General features: G+C 37.0%; 1 protein-coding gene across 1 annotated transcript in view; it reads left to right on the top strand.

The window, feature by feature from the left end:
- The first annotated feature begins 1,389 nt into the window (after nt 1-1,389).
- The window catches only part of paqr6 (progestin and adipoQ receptor family member VI), a 35,766-nt gene continuing 15,573 nt past the window's right edge, over nt 1,390-21,582 (top strand). The window contains exons 1-2 of the mRNA XM_059339564.1: nt 1,390-1,465; nt 20,897-21,168. Of these exons, the coding sequence (XP_059195547.1) occupies nt 1,405-1,465; nt 20,897-21,168 (333 nt within the window). The 5' untranslated portion in view covers nt 1,390-1,404. The remainder of the gene's footprint in view (nt 1,466-20,896; nt 21,169-21,582) is intronic.

Genomic DNA, 21,582 nt, shown 5'->3' with positions numbered 1-21,582 from the left:
TTCATAGCGCCTAAAGTGAATTAATTGAAAAAACTTTTGTCCTTTCCTACGAGTTTCACCGTGGGCGGGGCTCAGACAGGTCCTCCACAAACGCACTATTAAAACTTCATTACATCAATGGACTTAACCCTTTGATGCACAACATGGGTTCAAAATAACCCGACTACGTTTTTATATTCTTTATATTTGCAATAAATTAATTTCATCATTCGGTATTGCAGGTTTTCCTCAAATAACTTTGATCATCATCTTAATTTTTTGTTTTCATTTCTTACTCTTTGAATAAAATCCCCTTTTTTAATCACTACGCTTCTAATGCACAAGGTCATTTTTGACCCATGTTGTGCATTAGATGTTTATATGTTGTGCATCAGAGGGTCACCAATTTAAAACCTGACAAAGACGACACAAATATTAACTAACCTATTTTGTTAAATTGGTGTTTTTCCAATGGAAATTATTATTTGGTGGCTCTAATAAGTCTCAAATGTTAAAATATGTGATTTTCCAATGCAATCTGGTGGTTCTAACAACTCTTTTAAAGTTAAACCTTAAAAAATAAGACAAACATAGTTACACATCTACTCAAATTGTTAATTTAGTGTATCACTTTTTGTATCAGTACGCTTCTAATGCACAAGGTCATTTTTGACCAGTGTGTGTAAACTTGATTTTCTTCATAAAGTATGAAAGGAAAAATGGATATAATGATCTGGTGTAATAAAAAAAAATATTCAAACACACAGCCAGCATGAAACAATATGGAAAATGAATGCGGGTGATTTTTGACCCATGTTGTGCATTAGAAGGTGTTTATATGTTGAGCATCAAAGGGTTAAATGATCTTGAAAAGTTTTATTGCAATTATTTCTGGGACAATATATTGTCCAACAAAATGTGATCATCGTGACAGGCCTTACATTGCTCAGATGTTCCTGACACTGAGGCTTGAACCTTCTCACCTCCTCATGATCTCTTTCTAGGGACTCTGCCTCCTCTCTCTCTAACTAGGTCTCTATGTGCCTTTCTTTCTGGGGGGTTTCTTCCCCCCTCTTCTATCTCTTGTGTTCCCCTCCCTGTCCCGGGCCCCATGCCCACCTCTGACCGAGCACACAGAATAACCAGTCCCCTGGCAGGCAGCAGAGTCAGTGCCACTCCAATAGAAGACGGCTGGCACCATTGCTGGCCCCCTTTTTTTTTTTTTTTTTTTTTGCTGGGTAAGGGGGTTGGGAAACCTCACTGACCCAAGGCAATCCTCTTTCTGTGAGCCCATGAGGCTGGTGGGGCTGCAGGGACAGACGGATTAGGCTGGTGCTGGGACAGAATGAGAGGTTTAAACATGCAAAAAGCCCGTTAGTTAGATTTATAACTTTTAGGTAAAGGCGCCTGTGATCTGTGAGAGAGATGTCCATGCAGGGGTCTGTGCTCGCAGTGGGGAAATGCCTCGCCTGCCTGGAGTTTATGCGTAAGTAACTTGTGTGTTTGGGGCACGATTGAGTCTGACATGCAAATTATTGGTCATTTTCTTGTGTCCAGTTAATGCCACCCATGTTTGCTCGTATTTTAATGATACTGGAGCTCTTGTCCTCGCCGCCTCATCTCCTGACAGTGAAAAACAAAGCTTTTTTTCTTTGCCACATCCAATGGAAAAAAGTCTCAGCCCTGAGGGTGGGATTTCGTGGGGGGGATGCAGCAGCAGCAGCAGCAGTGTTTTTATTCGGTTACTGCAGGAATGTGCAGTGGAAAACAGGGGACTGTTTGGTGCAATAGGGACAGACAGGGCCCCACTCTGGAATAATTATGGATTTATGATTTTTAACATCCCAGAAAATAACTTCTTCGCACAGGAATCCCTTCATGTGATCCAATGATCCCGTTGGACGCGTAAAGCTGAAAGGTCAGACCTGGTTTCTGTGTGTGTGCGTGCGTGCGTGTGTATATGTTTCTGTGTGTGTATGTGTGTCTTTCTCTTTCTAAGAACTCTCGTGTTTCAGTACACTCACTCCCCTTCCTCTCGTCAAGAGACCCTGGAGATGATTATTTGTAAGTCACTCCCTTTTATAGGAATTGAACGCGTCTTTGCCAAAATAGTACTCATGAAACATTCTGCAACATCACTGCCATGTTTTTATTACTTCATCATAACAAACACGCTCATATATTAGAGCGCCAAACCTGATATAATGTGGCGCAGTTTATGTGCGTGTTATCAGTGTTTGAGCATCCTGGGGCCCCATTCTTTGCCTGTCCATAACAATTTAATATAATAATAATAATAATAATAATAATAATAACAACAATAATAAGAGCAGCTGTATTGGGTATATACATGTTTTTGCGATAGATATCATGTGATAGATGGATGGATGGATGGATGGATGGATGGATATATAGATAGATAGATAGATAGATAGATAGATAGATAGATAGATAGATAGACAGACAGACAGACAGACAGATAGATAGATGTAGAATATGACATAATTAGCTCTTTTTTTATTTTAAACCTTACACTTCAAATCGATGACTTATTTTGCCAGGAACATTAATTAAAAGGTGATAACTGCATGGAGAGGAGTAGTAGGACTTGGATAGCGGTCAGAGGTGCTGCTGTTAGAGAGCTAAAATCTCTTTTGTGTCCCCCAAATGTTTAACGTCACACTGCTCTGGGTTTGGATGGTATTTGACGGGATAGAAAGTTGTTTATCCTGTGCAGAATAAAACAGGATGTCTTCCCCTGGTCAGAGATTGGACAAAGGAGTATCCCCTCATGAAGCCTCTTGTTCCTCAAAGTCATGTGATGTCATAGAAATAAGTCAAAGGCAACTGGATTCTCGTAACCTCGAGTACATTCAGTCACCCAAGAGGCTCAATCGGTTTTGCTGAGACATGTGGAGTAACTTCCTGTGTTCTACCACTGTGAGTGACTGACATCACTGGCTGGGTCACGCAACTTTTCACTAATGACATTTTTTTTCTTAGCACACTGAAAATATGTCAACAGCTAATCGATGGATGGCCTCAGATTCTTTTACAGACATTCGTGGTTCCAGGAAGATTAGGACTTTGCTGATCGCCTTTCTTTTCCTCCACAAGGTCAAAATTAGTGACTTCAAAAGAATATCTCACCAACTACTGAATAGATTGAACATGACATTTTGTCCACACATCCATGTCCTTGTCTGGACTGACTTTTGTATCTTTTCATCTAGTGCCATCATCAGGTCAAAATATACTGTATATAAACTTTTTCTCATAATTATGACTTATCTCATAATTATGACTTTTTTTTAATCTCATTGACTTTTTTTTATCTCCTAATTATGAATTTTTATGTCATTATGACTTTTTACCTCATAATTATGTCTTTTTAATCTCACAATTTTGCATTTTTTGTCTCATAATTATGACTTTTTCCTCATAATTTTGACTTTTTTATCTCATAATTTTGACATTTTTATCTCATAATTGTGACTCTTTATCTCATGATTTAGACTTTTTATCTCATAATTATGACTTTTCATCTAATAATTTAGACTTTTTAATCTCATAATTTTGACTTTTATCTCATAATTTCGACTTTTTTATCCAATTATTTTTACTTTTTATCTCATAATTATGAATTTTCATTTAACAATTTCGACTTTTTCTCTCATAATAATGACTTATCTCATATGTTCGACTTTTTTCTCTCATAATTTTGACTTTTTAAAAATCTCATAATTATGACTTTTTATCTCACAATTATGACTTTTTATCTCATAATTATAATTAACTTTTAATATGGGCAACAAAAATTTCAACAAAGCCAAGTTTCCCTTTTAAATGTCTTATATTACTGGCGGGAATAGACTTCCGTAGTTTCATCATATTAATATGTTTGTTTTTTTTTCTCATACATCTCACTCTACCGCCTTGTCTTGTTAGCTCACCAGTATCGCGCGCACACATGGCTCGTGTTGTTGTTGCTCCAGTGATCCACGTGAGCACCGAGCGGCGCTTCTGACTGGCTCGCGGGCCAAGAGGAGGAAAGAGGCTGATAGACTGACACTTCTTATAAAACCCACAAACACACACACACACACACAGAGGGAGCAGAGAGACGCTCAGCTGAGGCGGACACACACGGTTAAAGATTTTTCTCAACGTTTTTTTTTTTCTAAATTCCCCGTGAAGAAGGTGGGGACTACTTTAACCCTCCGCATGCCCGAGGGACGCGGTAAGTAAAAAAAACCAAAACATTTGTGCTACAAAGGCTTTTTTTCCTCCCTCGCTGTTCATCGTTACATCGTGAGGCGAATTTGTGAATCTGTTGTTTTCTCTCTTCATTGTCTTCTTTTGTATCGCTAGACTTGAAGCTGATGCTAGAGAAATTCCTGGGAAGTCGTAAAAATAAGCAAGGGAAAGGGGAGAGGAAATAAAACACACACACACACACACACACACACATGGAGTTGAATGTTTGAGAATTAGCTCCATGTGACTGGCGTGTTTTTCCTAAATGCTTTCTCTGGGGATGTGTCCAGGAGAAAATACACTTGCTGTTTTTTTCCAACTTGGAGATATTTTGGATTTTTCCATGTTGTAAGCAGTTGCCACATGCTGAAGTCTTTTTCTTCAGTTTTATAGCTCACACAGGGCAAGAGTATGGGAATGTGACTCATTTATTCTAAAGTCTTGAGTTGCTACACATTTTTCTGTGTTTGTTTTGATTATAGCCATCTGAATTTAGAGCTGCGATAATTATCTGATTAAGAAAACAACATTTCTTATCAGTTAATCAATAAAAAACTGCTTTCAAATGCAAAAATGTTCCAAAGTCTCCATAAATATCACAGGATTTGCAACTTTTTTTGTTTTATATCTTTATGTTTTGCTTGATGCCACCTTGTAGTCTTGAAACTAGATACATTTTTCACCTTTTCTCTGATCTTATGGATATATTAATAAAACAAGTAAATAATCTGCAGATTTATTGTTATATTGGAAGCCTAACTTGTTGAATTTTGCTCCTCTTCTTTCACTACAGTTGAAAAAACATGAAAATGTAGCTTATTGTAGGAGAAAAACTAATTTCACATGAAAAAATGCCACAAATTTTCACTTTATGCTCCAGGATTTGCAGTTTTTTTGTTATATATATTTATGTTTTGCTTGATGTCACCTTGTAGTCTTGAAACAAGTGAAATGTTTCACTTTTTTCTGATCTTATAGATTGCTTAATAAAACAAGTAAAAAATCTGCAGATTTATTTGCTCGTTTTCTTTCGCTACAGTTGTTAAAAATGTATGAAATTGAGCTCATAGTATGAGAAAGGAAAAAAAGACATTGTTCTGTATGAAGTGTGTTGATGTTCAGGTGCATGTACTGTAACGGGGGCGGGGGAGGGAATAACATGCACAGCCAGCCAGTTGAGTCTTTGTCTTGTGCTTGAATGTATGACCTCATATTTGATTAGCCATGACTTTAAACTGGTTTCTGTTTGACATTGTGCTCTGTTTATTTGTCAAAAATACCAACAGTCACATGAGCTCATTGTTTACTCTGTTTTTCAGTATAAAGAAATTAACCTTGTCTTAGATCCAGGTTTTAGATTCTATTTAATAATAAGATATAAATGAACTGTGAAGTAAGTAACTAATTACCTCACTCTTCCTGCAGTTATCCAGAATGATCTGTAAGAACACAAAGTGTTACATAACCTTGAGCCGTGCTTTCATGTGAAATGTAGACACTCTACCAGGAAAGGGGTGACCAAGGAGGAACACCTTTTTCTTTTGAAAGAGAAAAAAAAATCCTGCATGACCTGCATTAGAGCCAAAAGAGGGAAGTTATAAAACATGTGACAGGGTTTAGCTTATGTTTCTGTGTGAAGTGCAGAATACTAAAGTAACCTCAAACACTCAGAGAAGTAGATCATCTGTGGTGCTGGAGGAGATTTGAAAGATGCAGATGAAAGGATTATTTTATCTTGGTCATTAATCACTTTGTTTTTTTTTCAGTAGATCTTGTAGAGCTGAAATGATTTATCAGCAGCAATTTAATTAATTCATTTATGATCGTTTTATTTTTTTTTAGGGAAGAATGCCAGTAATTCACAGGTTTGAACATCTTGTAAAACTATTATTATTATTATTATTATTATCATTATTATTAATACACCATTATATGATTTTTTATCTCATAATTGTGATTTTTTTAATCTCATAATTTTGCATTTTTATCTCATAATTTTGCATTTTTTATCTCATAATTATGACATTTTATCTCATAATTTTGAATTTTTTTATCTTATATTTATCACTTTTTAACTCATAATCATTAATTTTTTATGTCATAATTTTTTACTTTTTTCCCCTCATAATTAACTCATAAATAATAAATTTTTCGATCTCATAATTTCAACTTTTTTATCCCATAATTATGACTTTTATCTCATAGGTAAGACTTTTATCTCATAATTTTTACTTTTTTATCTTATAATAATGACTTTTTATCTCAGTTGTGACTTTTTTTTATCTCATAATTATGACTTTATGTCATCATTATGACTTATCTCATAATTATTTATCTGATAATTTTGACCTTTTTTAATATTTCAAAAAAGCCAAGTTTTTATTTTCATGACTGGCAGAAATTGGCGTCCATAGTACACCATTATCTGCCTTTATTCTATGGGGTGGGGACAAATGATTGGTTAATTTGCAGAAAAATAATGGCACAGAAACTAAACGATGAGGGCAGAAGCAAAGCATGTTTTAGCCACTCAAAATAAAAATCAATATCAGTTATCTATGCTCTCTTCAAAGCCACCAGACTCCATTGACAATAACAGTGATTTTTACCTCGCAGAACACAGGATCTTTCTCGATCAGTTCATTTTATTGAAGAATAACATTGAACATTACGGAGCCCCCCAGGGGACACGGGGGGGGGGGGGGGGGGGGGGGGGGGGGGGGATGGGTGAAAAAAAAAAAATGATGGGTGAAAAAAAAAAAGGACGGACTTTTGCGAGATCCTGAGATACTTTTGCGAGATCCCGAGATACTTTTGCGAGATCCCGAGATACTTTCGCGAGATCCCGAGATACTTTTGCGAGATCCCGAGATACTGACGAAAGAAGAGGAGCAATGGAGGAGCGATATTCGCCTATTTTCCGGCGTTCTAACTGGAATAGCGTCACGAAAACCGCACCAATTTCCCCCAGGATGGTTTTATTTTGTACAGAAAACTAAGACTGACATTTCACAGGCTTGATCAACTCACCAAAATCAGCGAGTCTGGCGAAAGATTAAAGTAACCGGGCCGAATATACGTCCTAGTGCCCAACGGCAGCCAGAGTGCTTAGGGACCGTCGCAAAAGTGCAACGTCTTTCTTTTCTATTTTTAATAACTCACTGGAAATTCATCTAATAAACACCAAACGACTTCTGATGTGTTCATGAACTCACTGTGGACTTCCCACACCCTTTATTTTCAATAAACCCCCTTTTTTTTAAAAAGGCATAAGTATTCAGTGTGTATAATTCACTCATTCATATGTAAGGCTTTTAATTTGTAATAGCTCTCTTGTTTTTATAGATATCGACACCAAACCACTTCTGATGTGTTCATGAATTCATTGTGGATTACCCACAACCCTTTATTGTCATTAAAAACTCTTTCAATTTTTTTAAAAGGCATAAGTAATCAGTATATATAATTATTTCATATCTTAGGCTTTTATTTTGTAATAGCTGACTTGATTTTATAGATATCAACACTAAACCACTTCTGATGTGTGATGTGAACTCATTGTGGATTTCCCACAACCCTTTATTTTCAATAAACCCCCTTTTTTAAAGGCACAAGTAATATGTGTGTATAGTTCTTTCATAAGGCCTTTCTTATTTGATAGCTGTTTGAATCAGTCACAACCCTTTAGTTTCAAGCAAAACCTTTACAAGTTGTTTAGATAAAAGGAGCAATAAGCGTGTATATTCTATTCATACTTAAGGCTTTTATTTTTTAATAACTCACTTGTTTTTCTACATATCGACTTCAAAACACTTCTGATGTGTTCATGAACTCACTATGAAGTTTCCACAGCTTCTTGCTTTCCTTTAAAACCCTTACAAGATTCTTAGACATCATTCATTTCTTTACATTTCTCATTTTTTATTTTGACTTCACTGTTCTTTTTCTTCAAAATTTCTGCTGTTAATTCAGGTCAAGCATGCAAATTGTCATTCAAGCATGACACATACAACCTTTCAGGTAGTTTAGCATTAATTGCAAGCTATTTAAGCAAAGTTAATAAACAAAAATATGATTACTACAGCCACAAGTATGCATCTGTACTTGACCATCAGCTCGTGATGCTTTCCAAAACAGAAAATCGAGAACAATTATAGCAAGCAATAGTGAGGAGTTAAAATACTAAGAGCAGTCTTTGTCTTTTGTTGAACATAGTCATATATAAATTGGGCTGCACAGTAATTAAATACGTAAATTACATTTTTATTCATTGTCTTACAGATGTCTTATGATTGGTGACACACTGGAAGGAATGTATCTGAAATTTAAAGTGTTTGTTTTTTACGACAATAAAGGATGTGGGGAATCCACAATGAGTTCATGAACACATCAGAAGTGGTTTGGTGTTGATATCTATAAAAACAAGAGAGCTATTACAAAATAAAAGGCTTAAATATTGTACACACTGAATAAAAGGAATTGAAAAGGTGTGTATTGAAAATAAAGGGTGTGGGAAGTCCACAGTGAGTTCATGAACACATCAGAAGTCGTTTGGTGTTTATTAGATGAATTTCCAGTGAGTTATTAAAAATAGAAAAGAAAGACGTTGCACTTTTGCGACGGTCCCTAAGCACTCTGGCTGCCGTTGGGCACTAGGACGTATATTCGGCCCGGTTACTTTAATCTTTCGCCAGACTCGCTGATTTTGGTGAGCTGATCAAGCCTGTGAAATGTCAGTCTTAGTTTTCTGTACAAAATAAAACCATCCTGGGGGAAATTGGTGCGGTTTTCGTGACGCTATTCCAGTTAGAACGCCGGAAAATAGGCAAATATCGCTCCTCCATTGCTCCTCTTCTTTCGTCAGTATCTCGGGATCTCGCAAAAGTATCTCGGGATCTCGCAAAAGTATCTCGGGATCTCGCAAAAGTATCTCAGGATCTCGCAAAAGTCCGTCCTTTTTTTTTTCACCCATTTTTTTTTTTTTTCACCCATCTTTTTTTCCCCCCCCGTGTCCCCTGGGGGGCTCCATAGAACATTGAAGAATCTGAACTTACTTTTTTAAAACACCAAAGTCACAGAATAACACAAACAGACTAAATGGTAAAAGCAGCGGCAGAGCAGCTGAACTTTTGTGTTCTCTGTGGTCAAAATATTGATTTTGTCAAAGGAGTCTGGTGTCTTTTGAAGAGAGCGTACCAGCTTCAGTTCCATGTTTGACAGCAAGGTAAAGCAGCAAAAATATTCTAAATGTAGCATACAACTAAACTCATTGATTTTTTTTTACAGTTATAAAATATAATTGCTTAGCATCTGTGCTGGTACTCCTGTCTGCTTCTCTGTACTGGGGGCATGCCAACCACCATCCACTGTAATAAACTAACTATGGATAAATACCTCATGCAACCAAAACATCCCTTAAACAACTTATCAACTATGATTGTCTCAGCTTTAACTCAAGTAAAGGCGAATAATCCAACCTAATGGAGAACTCCATCTGTAGGCCTCTGTTTATTTTGTTACATAATGTCAATTTGAGATATTTTAAACAGAATAAGAGTCTAATTCCTCCACTGACAGTTGTCTCAATGCAACCAGAGACATCTTTTGCATTGCATAATAATTTCACATTCCCAACTTTATAAAGTGGCTCTTTATCACTTTGTTTTTTTGTGTGAAAAACAAACTAGTGGAAGTTGCATGTTTAGGATCATTGGAAAAATACTGCAGTGAATAACAGTTGAAAGTTAGGATATGATTAATCACAACATGCCTCACAATATCTCTTGAATTTACAAAAAAAATGTTATAATAAAAGTACCAAAAATACACAACCGCTTAAAAGTTTGGGGTCACTTAGAAATGTCCTTATTTTTATCATTTTTTTAAAGATTTAAATGTATTTATTGATTGATTGATTTGATTAGGACAATGCACATTAATCAATATATCAGCAAAAGCATCAAAATAAATATGCCGGGGTTAGCACAGTTGCTAAATTTCACTCGTTGTCCGAAGGCAGGTACAAAAAACATACAGACAATATATCATATACCATGACAATAGATAAAACATTAAGACATCTTACACAAAAAATAAATCCTGATTCCCATCGAGGTTGAAAGTTCATACAGCATAGAAAAGACAAAGATGTTACCATTGGGAGCAAGTCTGGGTTGTTTTCAACCACTGTTTAAGGGTCTTTTAAAGGTGGTGTAACTGTCACAGTTTCTGGAGGTTCTGCGGTCGCGGCCATGTTGGCTGGGTAAATATCCTTTAACAGAGCAGTTGCTATACATCTTAGTCAGAAAGTATTTAAGGGAAACCAAGTGTAGTGTAAATCGCTTTGGATAAAAGCGCTATATAAGTGCAGTCCATTTACCTTGATCATTAAAACACCTGAGCATTATGTTAGCACAGCTGAAAACTGTTCTGTGCTGATTTGAAAAGCAATGAAATGATCCTTCCTCAGGCTGGTTGACTATCTAGAGTTAAAGTTGGAGATTTGTACAGGTTAAAATTATTGAGTGTGCTTGTAAGAGCACACTATATACTATCCACCTGGCTTCTTCCTATTTATTCTTCCGTTTATTCCATGTTTTTTTTCGGTGGACTACTCCTCCCAAAGTTTTGGTCGCACATACACTAAAAAGGTATCAAATCGACTGGCTCAGTCAGGAGTGCTATGACTTTTCTAGGGGTTTCGGCAAACGCTTTTCAAATTATTCGGCAAAAGCATGGCAAAAATCCCCTCAGTGTTACCCTATGGAGAGGTTAGAGTGGATGACATCATAGCTAGAGTTGAGAGGGAGAGAAAAAATTGTCAAAAAATAATTTGGAAACTGTGCTCAAGGCTGCAGATGCCACTCTCATAGTTATAGTTTGGGCGTAGGACGCACAGATGATCCACCAACACCACCCACAGCCTCATAGACCGCCATGTTAAAAAGGTGGGAAAATTTCTAGAGGAAAGCAGAGGTACCAGTTTCTTCTGATTGCTCTAAAAAAACAATTAATTTTTCCTCACAAAACACATACGTAGACGTTCGGGAAGAACTCAGGATGCTCAAAGTGAAGTCGGTTCAATGATAGGAACTATGGTTTAGCCAAAATGGCTTTCTGTTCGAGGGGCACTTTTAGCTGTTTTTGTCTCTCTCTGTGGCGTCAAATTTCACAGGAGCAGTTACGGTTGATTGCTTTGCTCTGATTGGTCCATTGATGCAGTTTATTGGTGGGAGTCACGGGCCAAGACACACTCAAAAGTTCTTTAGAAATGTTCTAGTTATTTCTACCCTTGTCAATGTCTTTACTATATTTGTTATTCATTTTGCAACTCATTTCATGAACAAAACAGTTTGTTTTCATGGGAAACAACAGATATTTTATAAGTGACCCCAAACTTTTGAGTGGTAGACACAGTGACATCAGTGACACGACGGTCCGTTGCTGGTGTGTTGTGTGATGTTTTTTGGGGGCTGAACATGTTTCTGCATGACAGTGGAATGTTCCTTAGCCTTATCTGCAGAATGAGAACATGCAGTACAAGGCACACATGTGTCGGTCCGTGTGGGCAACATGCTCTCCAGCATAGCTGTCTTATTGTCAGCCTCCGGCACATAAAGACGTCCATTGAGAAAGGTCAGGGGACAACATCACGAGTGAGTGGGAAACAATTTCAGATGTCTAGAGAAGAACAAAAAAGGAACGAAGGAAGCGTTGTTTGAGTCAATTCAGAATTGCTTCAAAAGTTACAGGTAACAACAGTGGTCTGGAGGTTGTGTTGCTGTGTTTGCTGGGTAAATATCCTTTAACAGAGAAGTTGCTATACATCTTCGTCAGAAAGTATTAAAGGGAAACTCAGTTTACAGGTTTTGGAGAGTGCTACTGCATGGGTAAAAAAATGTATTTAGTCTAGATTTAGCAGCAAAAATGCAAGTCATCCTATTAAATACAATGGAGATAGTGCATTTAAAAAGTTTAAACAGGTTCAACTTTGGAGAAAAATGGAGCACCATGTCACACTCTGCGGTGGCCAATCACAGTAAACCTCCATACCTGTATGCTGCTGTGAGAAGTCGGACGAAAAAAAACTAGGCTGAATATCGACATACAATATATTTTTATCGCAAAGTGAGAGCAAATGTTAAAAGTTGTTAAACAGTTTATTTAAGTGAACATAAATGATGTATAACAGGGGTAGCTTTTTTTTTTTTCATATCAAAGCTCCATAAAGTGCACATTTAAATTAAAAAATATCTTAAATAAAGGATCACAATGCACAATTTGAACTATATCGATATATGTGATCTGGTCTAATTCCATATCAAACTTAAAAATATATCGATATATCTTTTATGTCAATATATCGCCCAGCCCTACAAGAAAGTATAAAAACTAGAGTAAAAAATGAAATACAAGCACTCTGTTGTTTCCTGCAACAATCAGCTTGAAGCTTGAAGCCTTCAAGTGCTCTCCTAATTCTCAGGATCATAACACCGCTCTGATGGAAAAAATATATTTCTGCAACATAATATAAAGTTGATTAATGCTACACCCCAGTCTCAAAAAGTTGGGAAGCTGTGCTGCATTTATAATATATTGTATTAAATTGTGCATAATCTGAGTTGTACATTGGAGGAGTTAAAGTTAACAAAATATTGTCACATAATGGATAATTTAAGTGACACTGCCGCATAACCAAACGGTTCATCGATTCACCGTCAGATTTCATGAGAATGTGGCCAAAGTCTGACAGTCCACTCCTCATCCCACTTTATTCTAGAAGCTTGAGTATTACTAAACACACCGTAATCTCTGGCCAAACTGGCTGCCTTTGAGTTGCATTATGGGTAGTGAAGGCACCATTTTTTAACAAGAAAGAAGAATGTGTAGAATTGATTCTGCTGCATTGGTTTTAATCCTTTTTTTGCTTTCACTATCTATTGTTAAAACTAAATCAGTGGACTTTTTTAAAGACAGTGATTTTACTTTGGTACATTGAATTCTGACTATAACATTGAGTGGGTGATGAGAAGTTCTGACTTTCTACTTTTTTAAATTTATTTATTTTTTAACTTTTTTTTTTTTTTTGCCCACCACCACCCCCCACTTTTGGAGGACTTTATTTTTATTTACAGAACAAGAAAAAGGTCAAACAACTTAAACAGGAATAAGGTAAATAATCAGAAAAATAAAGTAGATATTTACAACACCAGTTGTTGTTAACATTGATTTAAGTTGAGTTAATTGAGTTAACAAGTAGGAGGAGGGTTATTGTGTGGCCAGACATATATGCTGATCAGCAAATCAGCAGACAGACAGACAGACAGACCAATGGGGTAAATTTATGTAAATGCTTAGAAGTTTACATACACTTTATAAAAAGACACATATGCTTTTTTTCTCACTGTCCGACATGAAATCAGACAATCACTTTTCCTGTTTTAGGTCCGTTAGGATTACCAAAATTATTTCTATTTGCTAAATGCCAGAATAATGAGAGAAGGATTTTTTAAGACAATTTTTTATTACTTTCTTCAAAGTCAGAAGTTTACATACACTAACATTATTATGCCTTGAAACAATTTGGGAAAGCCCAGATGATGCTGTCATGTCTTTGGAAGCTTCTGATAGGTTCATTGACAACATTTGAGTTAATTAGAGACACACCTGTGGACGTATTTTAAGGCACACCTGAAACACACTGCTTCTTTGTGTAACATCATGGGAAAGTCAAAAGAAATCAGCCAAGATGTCAGGAAGAGAATTGTGGACTTGCACAAGTCTGGTTCCTCCTTGGGTGCAATTTCCAGATGCCTGAAGGTGCCACATTCATCCGTTCAAATAATTATACCCAAGTATAAACACCATGGGAATATCCAGCCATCATACCGCTCAGGAAGGAGACGGGCTCCGTGTCCCAGAGATGAATGTGCTTTGGTCCAAAATGTGCATATCAACCCAAGAACAAAAGCAAAAGACCTTGTGAAGATGCTGGTTGAAGCTGTTAAGAGTGTGTCATTATCCACAGTGAAACGAGTACTGAGACATGGACTGAAAGGCCACTCTGCCAGGAAGAAGCCATTACTCCAAAAGAAACATAAAAAAGCCAGATTACAGTTTGCAAATGCACACAGGGACAAAGACCTTATTTTTTGGATAAATGTCCTGTGGTCTGAAAAAAACTGTAATCTCTCTCTCTTACCAGCTTCAGCCAGCATCTTCACAAGGTCTTTTGCTTTTGTTCTTGGGTATGATGGCTGGACATTCCCATGGTGTTTATACTTGGGTATAATTATTTGAACGGATGAATGTGGCACCTTCAGGCATCTGGAAATTGCACCCAAGGATGAACCAGACTTGTGCAAGTCCACAATTCTCTTCCTGATATCTTGGTTGATTTCTTTTGACTTTCCCATGATTTTACACAAAGAAGCAGTGTGTTTCAGGTGTGCCTTAAAATACATCCACAGCTGTGTCTCTAATTAACTCAAATGTTGTCAATGAACCTATCAGAAGCTTCCAAAGACATGACAGCATCATCTGGGCTTTCCCAAATAGTTTCAAGGCATAACAATGTTAGTGTATGTAAACTTCTGACTTTGAAGAAAGTAATAAAAAATTGTCTAAAAAAATCCTCATTATTCTGGCATTTAGCAAATAGAAATAATTTTGGTAATCCTAACGGACCTAAAACAGGAAAAATGATTGTCTGATTTCATGTCAGTGAGAAAAAAAGCATATGTGTCTTTTTATATAGTGTATGTAAACTTCTGGTTTCAACTGTATGCAAAGTTCTGTGGAACTGGGATCAGGCATTTGTAGAGATTAATTTTTTAAATAAATGTAGACCAAGTTTTGTTGAATCGGGGTATGTTGTGATTAACTGATGCTGCGTTTTTTTCCATTGAGATTTGGTCTATTAACAAATTCTTCCAGTGTGACTTTCAGCTTTGAAGGAATACTCCAACATGCTCAGTGACATTCTTGCTAAAAAAAAAATAGATTAAGAAAAGTTTCTGTACTGTTCTTCTAATGTCTGAAGTTTTAGCTGAGAATCACCGCTTGCACCTCCATAGTTGTCGTATTCTTTCCAATCCAAGAAGTTTCACACAAAAAAGTCACAATTTTAGTAATTTCTGGTTGCACCATATTCATATTACTGCATCAAAACATAGTTATTGTGCAGGAAATTAACAGCTGTGGAGGGGAGTTTCAGCTTCCCTCACAGATCAGAGAGGTCAAGAGTCGATAATGTCAAAACAAAGCTGATTTCATGCTGAATGACTGTGTTTTTAAGTTTTTTTTAGTTTTTTTTTAAGGAATGCTTTGCTCAAATGTTACTACAAGCTCTGTGTCTAGAATAAACAGTTGTTAATCGTCTCTCCAAACATGGCTCCTTTTCGTTTTACTTCATCATGACTTTCCCAGTCTTACTGGACCAAAGGAGCCAAATATCCTTTTCTCAAAACCTCCAGGAAACCACAGTCACTTCTAAAAGGTGGATGCTATCTTTTGCAGGAGGATGCATGCAAGATTTAATAAACCACATGCACAGAAAGCTTTTGTGCCAGCCAAGTTTTGGAGAGGCTCTACAGGGGGGGGTGTCTCATAGGTCTGCAAATGTGTTTTCAGTCAATGTGATGTGGAGCTGGCTGACTCAGTTATTCCATCAAGAGAGCAGGATGAGCTCAGAGAGCAGGGTGGGGTGGAGAGGAGCATGTTTCTTGGCCTATGTATGCATGTTTGTTTGATTCTTCACATCAGCAATGTCTCTAGCAGCTTGTTTGTTCCAAATCTGTTGGAACTGATTTTGAATAGTCAAAAGTGTTTATTACTTCATAACCTTAGTTTTGTCCTAATACAAGTTGTCAGACCAGAGTGGTTATTCACATTATTTGGGTCAAGGCTGCAAAAAGAAAAGGAAAAAACTCACTTGGATATGAATTCTTGGATCCACACATGTTGTAGTGAAGATTCTGAGTTTGAAGTGTCAGTTTTGTGCCTTTTTTCTTGTGTTTGAAGTCTCTGTTTTCATCCTTTCAGACGTCTGCCATGTTATAAACACTTGTATGTGTAAGTTTGTACATGGGAATGAGAGTTGTGCTCGAAATGTAGAGCATGTATGATTTAATCACATGATTTTTAACAGCTGCGACAGCGTGTGGCTGGTACTGTTTTGTCTTGTGAGTGTGTGTGTGTGTGTGAGTGTATGATGACGATGCAAAATGTGGTCTTAAAGACACTTAGTGTAGCAGGATATTGAGATATTCATATGTGGTGTGAACAGTTGTTGTGGATCCGATAGTGTCATAACTGTGCAAGATGCCTGGGTGGGGAGAGAGGTGATGAGTTCAAGTGTCTCAGGTCTTGTATAGCAGTGAGGGCAGAACGGAGCATGAGATGGACAGGCGGGTTGGTGCAGTGTCCTTTTTAAAGGAATAAAAACAGAAGTGTTTATCAGGAAATATTAGTTAAAAGCCCCTTTTGAAAATAGATTAACAACTGTACATGCACAACATGTTATGATAAGCATCTGTTTTCATACTGTGAAACTGGTTTATGGCTGCAACAGACCGAGATCTGAGGAGCTACAGTGCTAAAGTGTGTCCTGCTGTTATTGCAGAGGAGTTCATGTCCTCAAGACTTTTTCCGGTTTATGTCAACTATTCCAAGTTAATCGTAACAATTACATTCTTGAGTTGTTTGGCTACTCGAAGGCTGCTTTTGTCCTCAAAAGTCCCCATTTTTTATATTCCAAAACCAGTTGTAATCTAATCTACATAAATTTTGAATAGAGAAATGCTGATATTTAAATCTTTGACACAACAGAAGAAAAACGGTTCTTAAAACAGATATTCAAATTATAGGCACCACACGATGCTAATGGGAATTCAAATGAGCTCCACGCTGCAGTGAACCCAGTGACTCCTCGTTGCTATTGTCTCCGACACAAGCTGTGGTCTTGTGTGTGTTGTTTTGTTGTGTTGCTGCTCAGATGTTATCCGGCCGTGATGAATGCAGGATTTGTACCAGTGTGCACGCATGTCAGCACTTAGAATATTTGTGCATGTTCTCCGTGGTAGGAGACTCTGTGTGAGAGTGTGAGCAGCCTCATTTCCATCCAGTGCAGCGTGTAACAGTCATCCCTTGGCCCCTGCAGCCTCCACAAAGCTCACTTTGTCACAGCGAGCAGGCCGAGGCCTGCAGCTGGGTTGCAGTGAGCGGCGGCCCCATTCTTGTTGCACCCACACTGCAAAAGAGGAGCGCCTCGAGGTATGAGCTGTTAGGACAGGAGAGATGGGGGAACATGCCCAAACTCTGAAGTAAGCAGTGGTGGAAGACGTATTGAGATCCCTTACTGCAGTAAAAGTACAAATACCACACTGTGAAATGACTACAAGTAAAAGTCCTGCATTCAAAACTTTACTTGATTAAAGATATCTGCAAAAGTAAAGTTATGCAGAATGGAATGGACTCATTGGTTTATATGTTCCAAATATATTATTGGATTATTATTTTGATGCATTTATGAAAGCAGCATATACACTACCAATCAAAAGTTTGGGGTCACTTAGAAATGTCCTTATTTTTGAAAGAAAAGCAATTTAAAAAGAAATTAAAATAACAGACATACAGTGTAGACATTGTTATTGTGGTAAATGACCATTAAAGCTGGAAACGGCTGGTTTTCTTATGAAATATCGATTATATATTGTCTCCTGTGTTCCATTGGCACATTGTGTTAATCCACGTTTATAGTGGTGAAAGGCTCATTGATCATTAAAACACCTGAGCATTATGTTAGCACCACTGAAACTGTTCTGTGCTGATTTGAGAAGCAATAAAATTATCCTTCCTCAGGCTGGTTGAGTATCTAGAGGTAAAGGTGGAGATTTGTACAGGTTAAAATTATTATTTCTGCACTTGTCAATGTCTTTGCTATATTTTTGATTCATTTTGTAACTCATTTCATAAATTAAACAGTTTGTTTCATGGAAAACAACACAGACATTTTCTGGGTGAACCCAAACTTTTGAGCGGAAGTGTTAATCTTGTCAAGATGGACCTAATTTTGAGTAATTAATATACTGTTTAATGTGGTTTCATTTGTAAAAATGGGTGATTACTTTAAATTGATCATATTTTTCATATTAAATCTCGATCTGAAAAGTAACTCAAGTTGGCAACAATGTAGGGCAGTAAAAAGTACAATATTTGCCTCTAAAATGTAGTGAAGGAGAAGAATAAAGCTACAAAAAACTTGAGTAAATGTTCTCATTCCACCACTGGAAGGAGGTCAAAACAACAAAGAGTTGTAGTGTGGTTACAGCTCAGAACGTAGTGGTTAATTCTATAAAGGTGAAAGTGACTATTTCATGTCATGTCTTCAAGTTTGGGATTACACTTCTATATGTATATTGTTTACTCGTCCTAGTTTCTGTTACAGTACAACCATGCAGTATTCAATTAATTAAAAAGCTTGATGGGCTAAGGTATTTCTGACAGCAAGACATTGTCGAGGTGCAGCTCGAAATCACAACGTGGTGTAAAAAATTGTTGCTTGATGACGCTCTCCTTCTACGGACAAAAAGGAATGTACCGTGTAATATTGGCTCCCCTCACAAACATGACAACCGTTATTACACACTCGCAGTCAGTCACAGGCCTCTGCAGTGTGACAATGAGAGGCATTCACAAAAATTTGATGTCTGGGAATGTCTCAAGAGCGGTGACAATAGCAGATTATTCTCAGTGTCGGTTCCAGTCAACAAAGAAACCACACTCGGAGACTCTGTCGTATAAACTCAAACGCTGATATAACTTTACTGCAAAGATTAACCCAAACATCCAATATGTTGGACTGTATATGTGTACTTTTATGGAGTATTTTTAGATTGTAAAATCCCAATTTTAACCATACGTGAAGGATAATACTTTTTTTATATTTCATTGGTAATACTTTTTTATATTTTCTTTACTTGTTTGATTGCTAATACCTTTTCCATATTTGTAGTTTATACTGCTTGTTTTTACTTTTTATTGTTGTATTTTTTTATTGAAGCTCCTTTCTATCTTGCTATCCACTGCTGTAATACTGGAAATATCCCTGTTGTGGGATTAATAAAGGAAAATCTTGTCTTATCTTTTTACATCACTGCCTCAGTCCAAAGGGACCTGGCCCCAAACTCTAAGAGACAGAACCAGAAAAAAGTCACCTCCCTTAGTTTGAAGTAGGGCTGGGTGATATGGACCAAAAATCATCTCCAGATATATTTTGGCTGAATATCGATAAACGATATTTATATATATATATATATATATATATATATCGATATGTTTATCGCAAAGTGAGAGCAAATGTTCAGTCAAAGTCAAATATGATATGTTACAAGTAGTTTTATTGAAATCGTTTATTTAAGTGAACATAAATACTATATAACAGGAGTACCTTTTTTTTTTTTTTTTTTTTTTTTTTTTTTAACCAAAGCAAATAACCTATGAAATAAAATAGGCCAATCTTTTTCTGAAATAAATATATTTATATGAGAAAAAAGAATAATGAACATTACAAAAGAACTAAATATGACAAACCCTAGTAAGGGCAGCATTTATATATAAAGAAGGATAGATCTAATTCCATATCACATTTAAAAATATATCGATATATTTTTATATTGATATATCACCCAGCCCTATTGAAGCAATCAGCATAATAAACTGATCCGAGGACTTGAAACTCACCTCTGAGCCGTTTGGTTGCTTGAAACAAACTCAAAAAATAAACTTGGTTTTTGATGGTGTGAATGCTCAACTGAACTCTGGTCTGCTAAAAAAAAGGGGGGGGGGGGGGGGTCTCTGTTTGCATCCAAGTGCACCAGAGTTTGGTTTTCTGCAGGTGAGAACGCAAATCTAACCAAAAGAATGAAGCAAACCAAAACACAGAGCATTCTAGGTTGAATTAAGAGAGAAATTTGAGAATCAGCACCAGACACGGCATGTGCAATACAATTAATATGTGCAACACACTATCTACCTCGGCTATACCATTTGTAGTCTTTCCAGTGGTAATGTATCTATTTTTGTATTCATTTATGACATCAGACGTCCTTTTTTAGCTCAGTGTTCTTCCGTATTTTTAAATGTTTTATTCATAATTTTGTTGTTATGATTACTTTAACCATGCACCTTAAGCAGTGCTACTCCTAATTCCATTGTATAGTTGACTATATAATGACACTAAAGACTATTTGCTTTGATTGGATTTGATTTTTGATGATTTTTTTTGATGATTTGATTTGATTTTGATGTAAAGGTCTTTTAATAATCGAAATATGGGCAGACGATCACACACACACACACACACACACACACACACACACACACACATACATACACACACAAACAACAAAGTCTTCAAATGATTTAGAGACAGAATGGTGGCTGATTGAGTCAATCGCACATCAGATCAATGCTGCGTTAAAGTAAAAAAACTAAACATCCAACAGACGAGGGACATCGTCAACAGCGGGACACGATGCTAAATAAAGCATTGTGAAAAATTCACCTCTTCACCACTGAATCCACCAGACTTTATATGTGAAAGTGACCGAACTGACCTGTTGGTGCCTCACTGTGTGTGTTTTGTTGTGTGTCTCTGCAGTGTTTCCAGTGTGGCGGGGGATCAGGGTGGGTAGTGGCGTGGGAGGCGGGTGGAGCCAGGGCTGGGGACGCTGCTTGCGATGGGACCCTGACAATCCTGGACAAGGCGCCCGGATCCCGGTGTTTGACTACCCCGTCTGGGTTGTCCTCTGTCGTGGAGGACACGCCAGACTCAGGGAGGTCTGTCAGAGAGGGAGGGGGGCCATCAGACTGCCCACAGACATGCTCAGCATCAAGCTACCCCAGCTCTTTGACATCCACCAGGTGCCCAAGGTAAGGACATTTTGATTTTGATACTTAACCCTCTGGAGTCACCAAAAGCACCAAATCATGACTTCTTCACCACATCCAGACTAGAAAACAAAGCAGCGTGGAGCCCTACTGTAAATTTACCTCTAAAGTTCTTGCTGTAAACTCCATGAGGCCAGTTTCAGTTTGATGATGATATACCAAGTAAAACTAGAGACAAGCTCAAATATATTTAGTATAAAATGATCGAACTGGATGTAACCCTCTTATATGTTATATTTGACACCTTTGTTCACATTTGCAACATTTAAAATTCTTTATTGAACATGACAGTGTTTTGAAAGTAAAAAAAAAGATTCAAAATCACATAAAAATGACTAAAAAAGACACAAAATGACCAAAGAAGAAACACAGAAGACACAAAATGACTAAAAAAGA

This window comes from Centropristis striata, chromosome 8, assembly GCF_030273125.1.
Source record: "Centropristis striata isolate RG_2023a ecotype Rhode Island chromosome 8, C.striata_1.0, whole genome shotgun sequence".
NCBI lineage: Eukaryota > Metazoa > Chordata > Actinopteri > Perciformes > Serranidae > Centropristis > Centropristis striata.
Note: the sequence above shows the minus strand (reverse complement) of the source record. Positions and strands in the feature narration are given on the sequence as shown.